The sequence below is a fragment of the Asterias rubens genome, chromosome 17 (assembly GCF_902459465.1).
Source record: "Asterias rubens chromosome 17, eAstRub1.3, whole genome shotgun sequence".
NCBI lineage: Eukaryota > Metazoa > Echinodermata > Asteroidea > Forcipulatida > Asteriidae > Asterias > Asterias rubens.
Window position 1 is genome coordinate 8,484,094 of NC_047078.1, and position 15,154 is coordinate 8,499,247.

At 37.9% G+C, this 15,154-nt stretch overlaps 3 protein-coding genes across 3 annotated transcripts in view; 1 reads left to right on the forward strand and 2 right to left on the reverse strand.

Annotated features, from left to right (window-relative positions):
* Positions 1-15,154, reverse strand: part of LOC117301261 (ammonium transporter Rh type A-like) — a 67,406-nt gene that overhangs the window by 30,108 nt on the left and 22,144 nt on the right. The window contains exon 3 of the mRNA XM_033785140.1: positions 6,559-6,681. The gene's annotated coding sequence lies outside the window, so the exon portion shown is untranslated. The remainder of the gene's footprint in view (positions 1-6,558; positions 6,682-15,154) is intronic.
* Positions 213-6,216, forward strand: LOC117301262. The gene is made up of 6 exons (XM_033785141.1): positions 213-894; positions 1,793-2,000; positions 2,910-3,102; positions 3,588-3,706; positions 4,599-4,794; positions 5,577-6,216. The coding sequence occupies exons 2-6, from the start codon at positions 1,932-1,934 to the stop codon at positions 5,714-5,716; spliced, it is 717 nt and encodes a 238-aa protein (XP_033641032.1). The 5' UTR covers positions 213-894; positions 1,793-1,931; the 3' UTR covers positions 5,717-6,216.
* On the reverse strand, positions 12,393-15,060 carry LOC117301263. Its single transcript, XM_033785142.1, has 2 exons — positions 14,983-15,060; positions 12,393-13,238 (listed from the first exon to the last, which is right to left on the reverse strand). Exon 2 carries the CDS (start codon positions 13,234-13,236, stop codon positions 12,523-12,525), a length of 714 nt encoding a protein of 237 aa, XP_033641033.1. The 5' UTR covers positions 13,237-13,238; positions 14,983-15,060; the 3' UTR covers positions 12,393-12,522.

Below are 15,154 nucleotides of genomic sequence, written 5' to 3' on the forward strand. Positions count from 1 at the left end.
GCGTTTAGATGGTTGATTTCGAGACCTCAAATTAATTCTAAATCTGAGGTCTCCTAAATCAAATTAGTGGAAAATATTACTTCTTTCTGGAAAACTATGGCACTTCAGAGGGAGCCGTTTCGCACAATGTTTTATACCATCAACCTCTCACCATTAATAACTCTTCACCAAGTAAGGTTTTATGCCAATAATTATTTTGAGTAATTACCAATAGTGTCCACTGCCTTGTACATGTTTACTCACTACCTTCTTGATATCTATGAGACAAAAATTACAAGCACACGGGTGGAATTCGAACCCACGAAATTTGGCAATTCTAGAGCAGACGCCGAGATCCCCCAAAACGCGTGAAAGAAGCTCTTGGGGGCGCCCTTCGTGTTTAGCGGTGATTATTTATTTTACCCAGAAATTATGTCAAAGTCTGTTTACATACTCTGCCGCACAAAATTCACTGATGATTTGATCACAATCGAGTGCCATTAAAACAAGTTCTGAATTAATCAAGTCAGCTTTTGGAGACGTTCATCGGAAGACTGTTCGCTTCATTTGTTCGATCCGTAGCGGCTGCCGAAAAAGCAACGGAACTAAGCCAAATTTTTGTGTGACTGTTGCACTTGCACTTGCATTGCAGTGTTGGTCTGCCACTCAAAACTGCACGGATTGAGACGCCGGATTGAATGTACTGATTGTGTTTATCCATGGAGATGGTTTATCTATCTCCCCGCAGTTATTGAAGAAGGTGACGTCTTGTGTATTGTATGCAACAGTCCTAATATGCTGAGCTAAAGTAACAGTTCGTGGAGGTTCTACTAGTACATACATACAACGTACCAACAACTAACTACACTCTCCTGTTTGTTTACAATTCAGGATTTGGAAACGAATTACAGCAAGGTAAACAGTAACACTAAAGTCACTATGCAATGCTCCAAGATCTGGGTTCATAAATGACTCTTGTACGTGTACATTTTTAGAATTCAATATAAACTAACTAAAGCATGTTAGATTTGAACTGTCTTTCCCTTTGTAAAAAGTATCCTATAAAATGCACTGTGCCTCCACTGGAAGTTTGCTATTTTTTAAAATTGTTTGTTTGAATTTGATCGTTTAGTTAGCAATTACAGGGATGAGATTGTTCAGACTTTTTATGTCGGCCTGGTGAAGAAAATCATACAATATTTTTTTCCACAAATAAAGAAATCCTTCTCATTTGTCTACTTATCTGGTGCTTTGGATACTGTTTCCAAAGGCTCCTTGGAATCTAGTATAACCCCAGGGGTTACCAAACGGTAGAAATGGCATCATTTCTACACACCTTTGAATTTGTATCCAAGTTTCAGACTTTTTTGTTAGTAATGACTCTCACCCCTGAAAATCGATGATCTTCCAGTCAAACTCAAGGGAACTCCTACAACAGGCACAAGGGTGACAAGGGGATTTAATAAACACCATCCTGGCAACAGCCAACCTCTCCAATACAAAATTGGTTGGAAACGTCAATGATTATGAATTTCACCAATCAAGGAGCGGCTCTGAAACAAGACAACGATACTTATTTTACTAAAATATTTTGAAATCAGGGGCGAGCTTTGGGGTTCGACCCCAGAACTTGCAATTGCAGGTCCTGCAGTCTAACTTTTAGAACACGGTGAAAAATTAAAACATTGAAATTATAGTGAGGTTCATTAACATGAGCCTGATGCTATCAATAAGAACCCAGTGACAGTGTTATTATTTTTATAATTACCAGAGCTGGTAAATTATGACGCAATATGTTTTTTTTTTCTTCCAGAATCAAGAATTTACAGTTACATTGTGTAAGATTCAACCCCTGACATTTATTTGGAGTAGAAGTCGGGAGGCAAGTTGAGGCTCAACCATCCGTAGACGGACAATTTCTAGTACCTCGGGTTAACCTTGTGAGGCTCAACATGCCTCAAGTTGAGGTCAATAACCAAACGGCGGAAGATGCGGCTAGTTCTGATTTAAAATACTACGGGGTAAGAGTAAATCACTAAAGCAAATAATTGTATATTAATTATTTTGATTTTACCCTTACATTACACCGAAGTGTGTAAGCACTGTGTACCCAGTACTGTCCCAAATTCTGTTAAAGAAAATAACAGGCATATTACACATTGGTGTAAGGGTAAAATTAAAATTAATATTCTTTACCCTTGATGCAAATTTAACATCAATTAAATTGTATATTAATCAAGGCCGCAAAATTACCCACATTTTACCAACAGCAATTGTCGTAGTGCTGTGCATTTGCTGTGGTGCCCTTTGCAAAAACCCAATATTTTCTCCATAGAAGTGCCCCAATTTCCCTCTGGTTAAGGGCACTTTGATGAGGAAATAGTTAATATATAATAAAAACTTGCAGAGAGCACCGCAGCCCAAGCACTGGGCACCGCGGCAATTGCTGTGGGTGTAATAAATTGGTGAAAAAGATTCAAAGGAATGTCATTGGCCCAATGACCAGGGCGCTAAAAGGCCTATAAAGTGCATTGATACTGTTGTTAAATGCGCTATATAAGAACTTATTACTATTGTATGTTTGGTTTGTGGTAATACCATGTGTGTATCTACTTGCCAGGTAGAGTTTGTTCTTAGAGAACTGTCTTGCTTTATTCTACTGCCGCGGAGTAGATAATAGGAGGTTCGGGAGACTTCTCAGTTCTGAAAAGAACTGTCCTGCTTATTAACTATTACCAGGGCAGATGTTATAGAAAATAGACCTCCGGTTATCTACTCCGCAGCAGTAGAATAAAGCAAGACAGTTCTCTAAGAACAAACTCTACCTGGCAAGTAGATACACACATGGTGTTACCACAAACCAAACATACATTGATACCTCACCATGCAATGCCTCAAATCTTATTACTATTATTATTTTTTTTTTCAAGGTTCCGCCACGTAAGCGTCAAACATTGACGGTATCCAACACACCATCCAGCAGCTCAGAAGGTGATGCTTCACTGGTTACCGCAGAAAGTCAGGTCCAGCTACTGGAGAGGATAGCCAGTCTGGAGGAGGAGCTAACTCGGACAAAGTGGGAAGTTACACAACTCCGCGAGCTGAACTCACATCTCCAGCAAGGTAAACTTGGTGGCTTGTCGTGGCTAAGAGCATCGGACTGAACCTCTTGTGTTTCTGATCAGCAGAGTGTGGGTTCGAGTCCCAGTCATGACACTTGTGTCCTTAAGCAAGACACTTGACCATTGCTTCATTCTTCAGATGGGACTTAAAGCCGTTGGTCGCGTGTGTTTTGTATTGCACGTAAAAGAACCCAGTGCACTTATGGAAAAGAGAAGGGGTTCACCCTGGTGTTCCTGGTTTGATTGGCTGCATATTGCACCACAGCAACTTGTAAACCATTACATGGTGCTAAGTGAGAGGAGTAGGTCTCATAATTCAAAACGTAGTCCCACATATACCTGGCAGGAAAATACTGTATTTTAAAGCGCCTTGAGCATCACCAAGTGACAGATATGCGCGTTATAAAATCAGCCATCAAGTATTATTACCATTATTATCAATGTTATAAGATATTTGTTTATGTTGTTGTTGTTGTCATTGTTTAGGTATCCCTCATGTCATTCGTAGGACGTTCCGTGAAGAGCTCAACACATGTACATGTAAAACACATTCAGGTGGCTTAAATACGCCATCCAAACAAGGTTCATCACACAAACAACGTGGGGTAAGATATTATGTTCTTGTTACCGTCTCTGTTGCCTTGGTGCCCCTTCAAAAGTTTCCCAAGAAACTTGGTTTTCAGTCTTTAAAGGCAGTGTACACTATTGGTAATTGTCAAAGACTAGCCTTCACAGTTGGTGTATCTCAACATATACATAAAATAACAAACCTGTGAAAATTTGAGCTCAATCGGTCATCGAACTTGCAATGAAAGAAAAAACACCCTTATCACACGAAGTTGTGTGCGTTTAGATGGTTGATTTCGAGACCTCAAGTTCTAAACTTGAGGTCTCGAAATCAAATTCGTGGAAAATGACTTCTTTCTCGAAAACTATTGCGCTTCAGAGGGAGCCGTTTCTCACAATATTTTATACCATCAACCTCTCCCCATTACTCGTCACCAAAAAAGGTTTTATGCTAATAATTATTTTGAGTAATTACCAACAGTGTCCACTGTCTTTAAGATTCTCCAATGAAAGTACACTTTGGCAAATCAAATGGTCTCAAAGAGGAACTTCTAGGCCTCGAACTTTGTTCTTAAAGGGGCAAAGCAATTTGTCTCTGGTAATAAGGGGCACTTCTATGAGGAAAATGTAAATTTGTATTCAAACTTTGCAAAGGGCAAAACAGCAAAAGCACAGGGCACCACGGCAAATGCTGTTGGTGCCGTGGGTTTAATTCAAGGCCAGCAAAGTCTGTAAGATAGTGCCCTTCACAAAATAAAATTGCCTTCCCCTCTCAAAGATGAGTGTCCAGGTCTGTAAAATAGGCCTACCAAATAACAAGAACCTTCCTCACCAATTCTTTTAAAAGTCCATACTCGCAACATGATTTTTTACTTCGCCTAAATTCTAGTTCTCCAAATAGAACACTCTCACCATTTTTAAACTCTACAGGGACATCGCGAAGGCAAACAAAAGCGACACAAGAACCACAGCTCAAAAGCTACGCCCGGTACAGTCACAAAGAAAATGCTAATGAAATGGTTTGGTCGGGACACCTTGGCGAGGAGTACATTGACAGGTAAAGGAGGGAAGTCCAAGACGCTGACCAAGGCCCAGCTAGATCCCTCAATTGTCAAGACCATCGTCGGTTAGTAAAATTTTTATTGACAGATTCTGTGATCTAATAGGTATCTAATTCATTCAAACAGCCTCTAGCTACCGGGCAATCTCGGTGGTCTAGGTGGTAAGACAATGATCTAGAATTGATAAGGTCATGGGTTCTAATCCTACCCGAGTAATATGCCTGTGATTTGCTTTTGAGTGTTAAGTGCTAACACACATCAGTGTACATGGGTAAAACCAAAATTAATATATGTTCTGTGATCATTATAGTTATTCTTATACAGTTGCCTCTCATTATACAAGGGCGCTGGCAAAATAACCTCTTATAACACTGAGCAACATTGTTATATGAGGGCAGCAAAACAAAGAAACACAAAGCAGAAATGAGTTTTGCGACTTCAGAATGTATTCTTTAGAAGCAAAACCTCTTTATAACATGATCGATGTTAAACAGGAATTTTGTTTAGAGAACAGCAGATAAAGAAACACAAAGCAGAAATGAGATTCAGGACTACAGAATGTACCCGCTATAAGCAGAGCCTCTTCTTAATAGTGCTTTGCTTAACAAGAACTTTGTATTTTGATAAAAGGGCTAATCCACAAAGAATGTGATGCACAGAAAGCTGCGAAACTACAGAGGGCGCTACATGCAATTGTCAAGGGGTGCGTTTTTGCGGTCGTAACCAATAACTGCTTTGGTCAATGGCCAGTGATCAACCAATGGCAAGTTCAAGGGGTGCATTAAAGGGTTAATAATTATGATTTTCTGTAGGAAATTTCAATTGTGTATTTTTTTTCTCTTTGTAGCTAAAGTGACAGAGCGATTTGGAGTCAGCGAATGTGTCGTCAGAAGTGTTATCTCACAAAAATGTAAAGAAGAGATGGTGATTCGAAGAAGACGTTTGACTTTAGAAATGCAAATATCTGGTGCGGACAAAGTAGCGTAAGAAAACAACAACCAGAACAACAGTGCCAGATTTTAATCTTCTGAGCTTACAGATCCTAAACACTTTACCAAAACCAAAACTTTACAATTTTATAAGTGGAAGCCAGTAAAAAAAGGGTAGAAATATTGATTAATGGTAAAGATTTTTGCTCAAGGACTCAATAATTTGGCACTTGTGTCCTTGGGCAAATACCATAATTGTTTCGTCATTCAGGGGCCAATTTCATAAAGCTGTTAAGCAGAAAATGCTGCTTGACAAATTGCTTTGCTAAGCAAAAACTGAGCAGGCACCAGACGACAATGTGAACTTAATGTAATTTTGGCTGATAACCTAATTCTGCAATACTTTTCTCTGCTTAGCAAGTCTTTGTGCTTACAGGCTTTATGAAAGTGGGCCCAGATGGGGCATTAAGTGTTCTAGTAGAATTGGCAGTTTACTTATAGACACTGGACACTATTTGTAATTGTCAAAGAGTAGTCTTCCTAGTTGGTGTATCTCAACATATGCATACAATAACAAACCTGTGAAAATTTGACCTCAATCGGTCGTCAAAGTTGCGAGATATAATTGAAAGAAAAATTACCCTTGTCACAAATAGTTACGTGCTTTCAGATGTTTGATTTTGAGACCTCAAATTCTAAATCTGAGGTGTCGAAATCAAATTCGTGGAAAATTACTTCCGTCTAGAAAACTACATCACTTCAGAGGGAGCCGTTTCTCACAGTGTATTATACCATCAACCTTTCCACATTACTCATTACCAAGAAAGGTTTTATGCTAATAAATATTGAGAGTAATTACCAATAGTGTCCACTGCCTTTAAAAGAAACAAAAACACTTACCTTGGAGGAGTAGGGGTTAACCCCTGTGTTTCTGTTTCACAAAGCGAGTACCCTAGCTTGAAGGTTTCTCAGGCTTGCAAGCTACAGTGATGAAGTTTCTGTTATGAGTCGTCCTTGGTTTCACTACCAGAAAGAAATAAACAATAAAAAGTTGTTATAATAATTGTTATTATCTGGTGAATATTTGTTCAAGTTATTTGAAAAACATTCTTGGCATAAAATTGGTAATGCTTGCCCTATAATATATTATTTTGTTCTATAGAATTTTTGTATCATTTTTTTCTCTATGATTTTCCATGGTTAGAAAAAAAAGTGGTTTTTATTAAAAAGAGATTATATTATGTATAAGTTATTTTGGCCTTTGGCACTTTTCTTTTGGAAAAATAGGAAGCACTTTAGGACATTTTTTTAGGCTGGTTTTAATGGAATGGGGGTGACTTGTGATTTGTTCTATACAAAAAAAACTGATCTCAACAAATTGTTTTTTTTTCTTTTCTTCAAAAACTTGGCGAGTAAAAAGGGTTGACCAAGTACTGTGTAAAGTGTAAATCCATTTACAACATGACATCATATAGCATATCAGGGTGGCATAGTTATCTGTCATGTAAAACCACAGTGGATAATATTAAAATTAATGGTTGAACAGTAGGAGGGTTGACTTTGTACTGTGTAAGATGCATTCACTTCATAATATCGTATTGCAGGCTGGCATAGTTTATCTGTCATTAAAGACACTGGACACTATTGGTAAACATCACAGACCGGTTTTCTCACTTGGTGTATATCAACATATGCATAAATAAAAAACCTGTGAAAATTTCAGCTTGATTGGTCGTCGAAGTTGTGAGATAATAATGAAAGAAACTACACCCTTGTCACACGAAGCTGTATGCTTTCAGATGCTTGATTTCGAGACCTCCAAATCTGAGGTCTTGAAATCAAATTTGTGGAAAATTACTTCTTTCTCAAAAACTACGTTACTTTGGAGGGAGCCGTTTCTCACAATGTTTTATACTATCCACCTTTCCCCATTACTCGTTACTAAGTACATGTACATGTAAGGTTTTATGCTAATAATTATTTAGTAATTTCCAATAGTGTCTAATAGTGTCCAATGCATTTAAAAACTACACTGGATGATATTGAATGGTTAAACAGTAGGAGGGTTGACTGTACTGTGAACATGTATGTGTTATAGATGTATTCACTACATGTTAACATAATGCAGGTTAGTATATTTGATGTCATTGAACGGTCAGATAGTAGGAGGGTTGACTGTGTGCTGTGTAGATGCAATCATCACATTATATCATACTGCAGGCTGGGCACATTGCCTTGGTGCCCTTGAAATAATGCAGTAGAAATGTACAAGGAACAGCACACAAGGAAACAAAAAACACCTTAAAGCCATTGGACCCTTTCGGTACAGACTAAAAAATATAAAAGTTCACAGATTTACAAATAACTTACAGGATTTAGAGAAGGTAGTGGTGAAAGACTTCTCTTGAAATATTATTCCATGAAATGCTTTACTTTTTGAGAAAACAGTCAAACAATATCAATTCTCGTTAGCGAGAATTACAGATTTATTTTAAACACATGTCATGACACGGCGAAACGCGCGGATACAAGTGTGGGTTTTTTAGTGTTATTTTCTCCCGACTCCGATGACCGATTGAGCCTAAATTTTCACAGGTTTGTTATTTTATATAGAAGTTGTGATACACGGAGAGTGAGCCTTGAACAATACTGTTTACCGAAAGGGTCCAATGGCTTTAATCAAAAAACATAACACACTATAGATTTGGAGAATGTTCTGCATTAATTTTTTTATTTACAAAATGTTTTTTCTTTAGAGGTAAATATACATGTAAAGAGAAATTAACAAGTTCAAATGTTGTAAATAATCATCTTTAAAGACACTGGACACTATTGGTAATTATCAAAGACCTTTCTTCTCACTTGGTGTATCTCAACATAATTATGCATAAAATAACAAATCTGTGAAAATTTGAGCTCAAAAAGTTGCGAGATAATAGTGAAGAAAAAAACCACCCTTGTCACACGAAGTTGTGTGCTTTCAGATGCTTGATTTAGGAACCTCAAATTCTAATTCCGAGGTCTCGAAATCAAATTTGTGGAAAATTACTTCTTTCTCGAAAACTACTTCGTATCAGAGGGAGTCGTTTATCACAATGTTTTATACTATCAACCTCTCCCGATTACTCGTTACCAAGTAAGGTTTTATGCTATTAATTATTGTGAGTAATTACCAATAGTGTTCACTGCCTTTAACATGTACCAAGGAGAAAATGCCTTGGTGCCCCTGCCCTTTCAAAAAACAAGGCATACATGTCTGGAACCTGTCATAGGACAAGGAACAGCACACAAGGAAACAAAAAACACCTTTAAATCCAAAGCATAATATAGATTTAGAGAATAGTCTGCATAACTTTATTATTTACAAAATGTTGTAAAAGTAAATATACACAGAAATTAACACAGTCAAATGTTGTATATAATTATCTTTAAATGAAAATAAAGTAGAAAAATGTATATCAGTCTTGGAACAAGTTATGAAATTAAAAAGAAAATCTATGTAACGTTTTACATATGTTTTAAATTAAATCATAATTATAATAAAACTTTTAGTTGCAAGTGTCCTGGGCTCAATTTAATTTCTAGCTGGTGATACTGAATGGTCAGACAGTATGAGGTTCGACTCTACTGTGGATGCATTATTAACCACATGTTATCATATTGCAGGCTGCATAGTTTATCTATCATTCAAGACCAAAGTGGGTGATATTTAATGGACAGACAGTAAGAGGGTTGACTGTACCGTGTGGATGCATTCACCACATGAGAATTGCAGGCTGGCATAGTTTATCATTCAAAATCAGTGGATGATATTAAGCGGTCAAACTGTAGGAGAGTTGACTGTGAACTGTGTGGATGCATTCACCATCGTATTGCAGCTGAAATAGTCTATCTATCATTCAAAACCACAGTGGATGGTATTGAATGATCGTACAGTAGGAGGGTTGACTGAGTACTGTGTACAGTGTGGATGCATGATATCGCATCGCACTCGCAGGATGACATAGTTTACTATTCAAGACCACAGTGGGTGATATTGAATGGTCAGACAGTAGGAGGGTTGACTGTGTAGATGCATTCACCACATGATATCATACCGAGGCTAGCATAGTTTACCATTCAAAACCATAGTGGGTGAATATTGAATGGTCTAACTGTAGGAGGGTTGACTGAGCAGACGAATTCAAACCAAATGACATCTATGACCAATTTCATGGCTCTGCTTACCAAAAGAATTCTGGCTTGTGCCCGTGAATACTCCTCGTTACTAGTTATTCTACGCAAGCATTCTATTAGGCGTTCTACAAAATTTGGCGTGGTGTGCAAGCAGAGAATGGTGATCGTAAGCCAAGTATTTGGCGGTTAGGAGACTAGCCATGAAACTAGGCAGCTGTCACATAGTAGGAGGGTTGAAATTTTCTGTCTGTAATCTTAATGCAATGTTCTCTTAAAGGCACTGGACACCTTTGGTAATTGTCAAAGACCAGTCTTCTCACTTGGTGTTCTCAACATTATGCATAAAATAATGTCAGACCTGTGAAAACGTTAACTCAGTCATTTCAGTTGGGCGTCAAGTTGCGAGAGTATAATGGAAGACAAAACACCCTTGTCTCAAAAGGTGTGTGCTTTCAGATGCTTAAATTCGGGACCTCAGCTGAGGTCTCAAATTCAATTCAAATATTGAAGGCCAAATAAAACAAAAAAAACAGTTGATCGTCCGGATTTTTCAAAAAAGAGGATGAGGGCCTTTTTTTTTCCCAAGATGGCCGCTTAGTATTTCAAATTAAACAGACCAAAATTCTTCAGTTTGAAACACCGTAAACTTATTTTATATCTATTTGCATGAGGACCCAACAGGGCCGGACTATTATACTAAAAAGATGTGCTGGTATCTGGTACATGTAGGCATTCACCTATATTGTTTTATGAAACGGACGGCTACACGTGTAAAAATATACATAGTTAAAAAAAAGGATGCGGCCCCAAAAAAGGACGGGGGCGGGGACGATCAACTGGTATTTTTTTTTATTTGGCCATAGTGAGAAATTACTTTTTTTCAAAAACTATGTTACTTCACAGGGACACAACAGCTCCCCATTTCTGAGTCGTTACCAAGTAAGTTTTTATGCAAACAATTATTTTAAGTAATAAATTTACCAATAGTGTCCAGTACCTTTAACTAAAAAAAAAAGAGTAAAAAACAACTATGTGTAATTTGTTTACCATGATTCTCTCAACATCCCCCAAAATACATGAATGTACATTTCAGTTGAAAATTATATTTTGATTCAAGTTTAAAAAACAAAGAAATTAAAACATTGGATATACATCAGGCCTGGAATTTCATCTTTAAAAGGGCAAGGCCTTTTTTATTTTGCAAAGGGCACTTCCATTGGAAAATCTTGAAGATGCACCAAGGCCAAAACCAGTAGCCTATAATTCCAGGCCTGGCTAAAATGGTTTGGATCTGTTTTGCTATTTATAAAAAATCTACAAAAAAACATTACTAGAAAACTGTTAATTATTTCTATTTGTGGATTCTAACACTTTTTAAAAAGACAAACTTTTGAACAAAATTTCAAAATCTAACGTGAATTTTTACTATAAACCCTCCCACATCATATCAAAAATCCGCCATTCTAACTGGGCCTGAGTTCATAGAGCTGCTCAGGCAGAAAAATGAGCTAAGCACAACAAAATTATGCTTACCAGAATAACATTACCAGTCAAAATAACATAATATTTAACTAATAGCAGAGAATTTTTACCCAATACTCAAATAAGTCTTGGTGTGGGAGCCCACCCACGGCAGACCAGTCCGGGAAGACCCACCAAGACCATGCTCAAGACCCTGATTGAAGACGCAGGAGTAAACAGCAAGGAGGAGCTAATCAGCTGTATGCAGGATAGAGTTGTGTGTAAGCTTGGGCGATATTACGATATTATCGAATATCGCGATATAAATTTGGAAACGATTTCGAAATCGGATTGATTTGGTTTTAATCAATATATCGCGATATCGATTTAATATCGCGATCTATTTGCTAGCTGAGACATCTTGCACCCCATAGGTTTGGAGTAAAACCAGAAGAATAGGTCATTAGAACACCTCTCTTATGCTATGACTGTCTCTTCTACAACTTTCACTTGTATTGGAGTTTGAAGACTGATGATGTCAAATTTAATTAATCGCGATTATATCGAATATCGCGGTATTATGTCTGCGATATATCGTGAATAAAATAAATCAATAAAAAAATTACCCTTAATGATTAAACAAATTACACCGTTTGAAGATAATGATAGTGGAAAGCTTCCCTGACAATATTACTTGCCGAGGTGCTGTAGTTTTTGAGAAATGAGTTAAACAATGTAATGAAAATAACTTTCGTCTCGGTGATCATGAGACGAAGATTATTTTAGCATGTAAAACAAATTTTTTTAAGACACTGTTTTACTCATTTCTCAAAAACTACAGCACCTCAGCAAGTACTATCATTATCTTCAAACGGTGTAAGTTTAATGTCAATCTGTGGACATTGTGTTTTGTGTTACAAAAAGTATCCAAATCCATTAAGCAGTCTCTATGACATTGGGTCCTAGATACCAACCCTGTTCGAATCACATTGGGGCACAACTAGGCTAGGCACTACGTGGATTGGTTTTTCAGTCTCTACCTGATTGTTTGGGTTTTCCCTGGAATGAATTTTCTAGGATTTTCCTCCCACATCTAAAACTCAAACTTCCTTTGGTTTTTTTCTTCTTCGCTTTTCTGAGAGTCCTTGGCTTCACAACCAAAATAATGAAATATTCTGACGAGTCTGAGTTACTACATGTAGTCTGAGTAGTTATAAAACTCATAACTCATGATAACGGGTTTAAATGATACTTCCTCTCAATTTTCTCTCGCTTCGTGACATTCCCACCTTCACTCAGAGTCTCGATGACAACGTTCTCAGTGATCATGTTTACTCGATCCGCTATGACTCGTTCGAGTCTAAACTGAGTAACAGGATCCAAGGCAATGACTACTCGTTCCGGCTCTGACGAGTTACCAGTGTCGATACATTCCCTGCTACTAGCTGGTAACACAACTGTCTTAGCTGGTGACCGCGTTGTCTTGGCTGGTGAGCTCACAACTTTCGTCTGTGGCTCTTTAGGATTTCTATTTCTTCTCGGTCGTTGGATCGGAGTTTGCACCTTTAAGACTTCCTTCTTAATTTTCTTTGGTGGGATTTTGATCACCCCTGGGGCTTTAACTCGTGGCTTGACTTGTCCATCCTCCGCTACCATCGGTACTTGTTTTATATAGCGTATTTCCTGAAGATCATCACTGTGGTAGACAGAATAGTGTTTGATGATGTCTTCCTTACGTCCGAACTCGGCCTCACATTTATTACAGGGAAAGCGAAATCCAAGGTGTTGCTCTTTCACATGGCGCTTGAGATTTTGTTTACTTGAGAACTTCCAGTTGCAGAAGGTGCAGTGCAGCGAGTTCTTGGGTATAATAGGTTCCCCCGAAGCGTCGACCTTGTCATTCAGTATGACTACGATACTTTCCAAATTCTGATCCTCCATAACTGCAAAGAAAGAAAGTAACGGTTGTTACTTCAAGTTTGTGCTAAAAAATCTTTACAATATTCCAGTAAATTTGCAAAGGATGACTTACTACTGTCTCTCTCAGTCAAAAAGGGGATTTGAATTTTCATTCTGGGTCAAGATTAGCTTTCCCACCACCCTCAGTATGTGTGTGTTCCACATTTTCCTCAGACTTTTGACCATTAACAGGGCTATAACCAGTAGATTCCTCATTATATCGAGTGATTGATGTCGGTCACTTTGTACCCAAATTACTTCATATTCGTACCCAAGTCACTTTGTACCCAAATTGTCCTACCCAAGTCATTTCATACCCAAGTCGTTTCGTACCCAAGTCACTTCATACCCCAATTGTCTGACTCTGACAGAAGTAGTTGGCCTTCAATATTTTCTTTCATGTGGACATCAACACCAACTATATTTCACTGTAATTAAAAACGACATGCAGGAAGATCAGAATAAAAGTTTCTCACTAACCTTGGTAAAAAAAGTGTCCAGTTATTATTATTATTGCTGAATTAATGTTCTTCACTTGACGCGATTTTCTAATGGAGTCATGGGCTCCGTTTTTGACTTGTCCGACGGAGAATGGCACGCGTTGAGGGCATATTTTACACAAGCATTTCCTCCGTAAATTACTCTGTTTGCTGTTTTAAAAACTCTCCTAAAATGTGAATGTTTTATGGTTTTATTAACTGATTACCAGTGCTAATAACAAAAACGAATCCCCAACTTTGGTTTGTAAAAAAAATGAAGGTTTGTTTCAAATTGTTTCCTTCGTCTCGACAACCTTAACCAATTCATTCACATACGACCTGAGTTGTGTACGAAATGACTAAGTACGAATGAAGTGACTTGGGTACGAAGTGACTTGGGTACGAAGTGGCTTGGGTATGAAGTGACTTGGGTACGAAGTGACCGACTGCTCGAGTCTGAGCTCTCAAAATATTATTTAGTAAGAACTTTTGTATTGGGTCTTTGTGACAACAAAAAACGTTTTTTTTTATATAATTATTAATAAATTATTAAATAAACTAGTAGTACTAGTAGGCATATGCACATCAATAACATGTCTACAACAATAACAATACATGTTGTTGCCAGCTTAAGTAAAGGTAAAGTACTTTTTGTTTACTACCACAATGAACATTGGTAATTGATTGTAAAACAAAGGTTGAATGAATTTGTACATGTTTAAATGTAATGAATGAATGATTGAATGATACATTAAAAATTAAATTAAATATTGAACATTCAATAATCAGACAAAATAACTTGTACATAAAAGGAAGTTTAAGCATGGTAAGACAGGAGAGGTTCAAAAATTGAGAGTAAACACAAATTGATGATTGATATTAAGTGATAAGAAAGCAGCTGGACGATTGATGATACATGTTCAATGTGGGAAGGCGATCTAGAAATGGATCCACACTCACAAAGAAAAACACAGTGATTTCCTGCTTGCCAGTGCAGTGCACACACATGGGGGGGGGGGGGGGGGGGGGGTATACACACCGTTGGCATAGAGCAAGACCGTAGGTGTGTGAAGGCGCGGCGGCACAACACAGCAGGAAACGATAATTTCGGCTTTCTAGCTAGGGCTAGGGCTAGGCCATTTAACGGGGATTTCGTGAAGTACCCCGCCCGCATCCGCAGCCAGCTCTTTAATCAAACCAACCCCACTACGTTATGAACTACATACCACTGCCCTTATTGTTAACTTACCTTTATCGTGTAAAATCAACCAAAAAGTGAGAAAAGGACAACTTCCGAGTAGCAAAGCGACCAAACCATAGCGTTCCGATGTTTAGCAGTGTAGTCGGATACCTTTCATAATGGTGTAAGCACGTTATAATCGCTATTCAAGACGTCGGGGTAGACTAGTAGCTGCAGCGCG

Excerpts from the sequence above, each read along its gene's own strand:
- LOC117301262 (XM_033785141.1), top strand. The coding sequence starts at position 1,932 with ATGCCTCAAGTTGAGGTCAATAACCAAACGGCGGAAGATGCGGCTAGT. Across the intron at positions 3,707-4,598 it reads CATCACACAAACAACGTGGG|GGACATCGCGAAGGCAAACA; the intron begins GTAAGATATTAT and ends TAAACTCTACAG. Across the intron at positions 4,795-5,576 it reads AATTGTCAAGACCATCGTCG|CTAAAGTGACAGAGCGATTT; the intron begins GTTAGTAAAATT and ends TTCTCTTTGTAG.
- LOC117301263 (XM_033785142.1), bottom strand. The coding sequence starts at position 13,236 with ATGGAGGATCAGAATTTGGAAAGTATCGTAGTCATACTGAATGACAAG.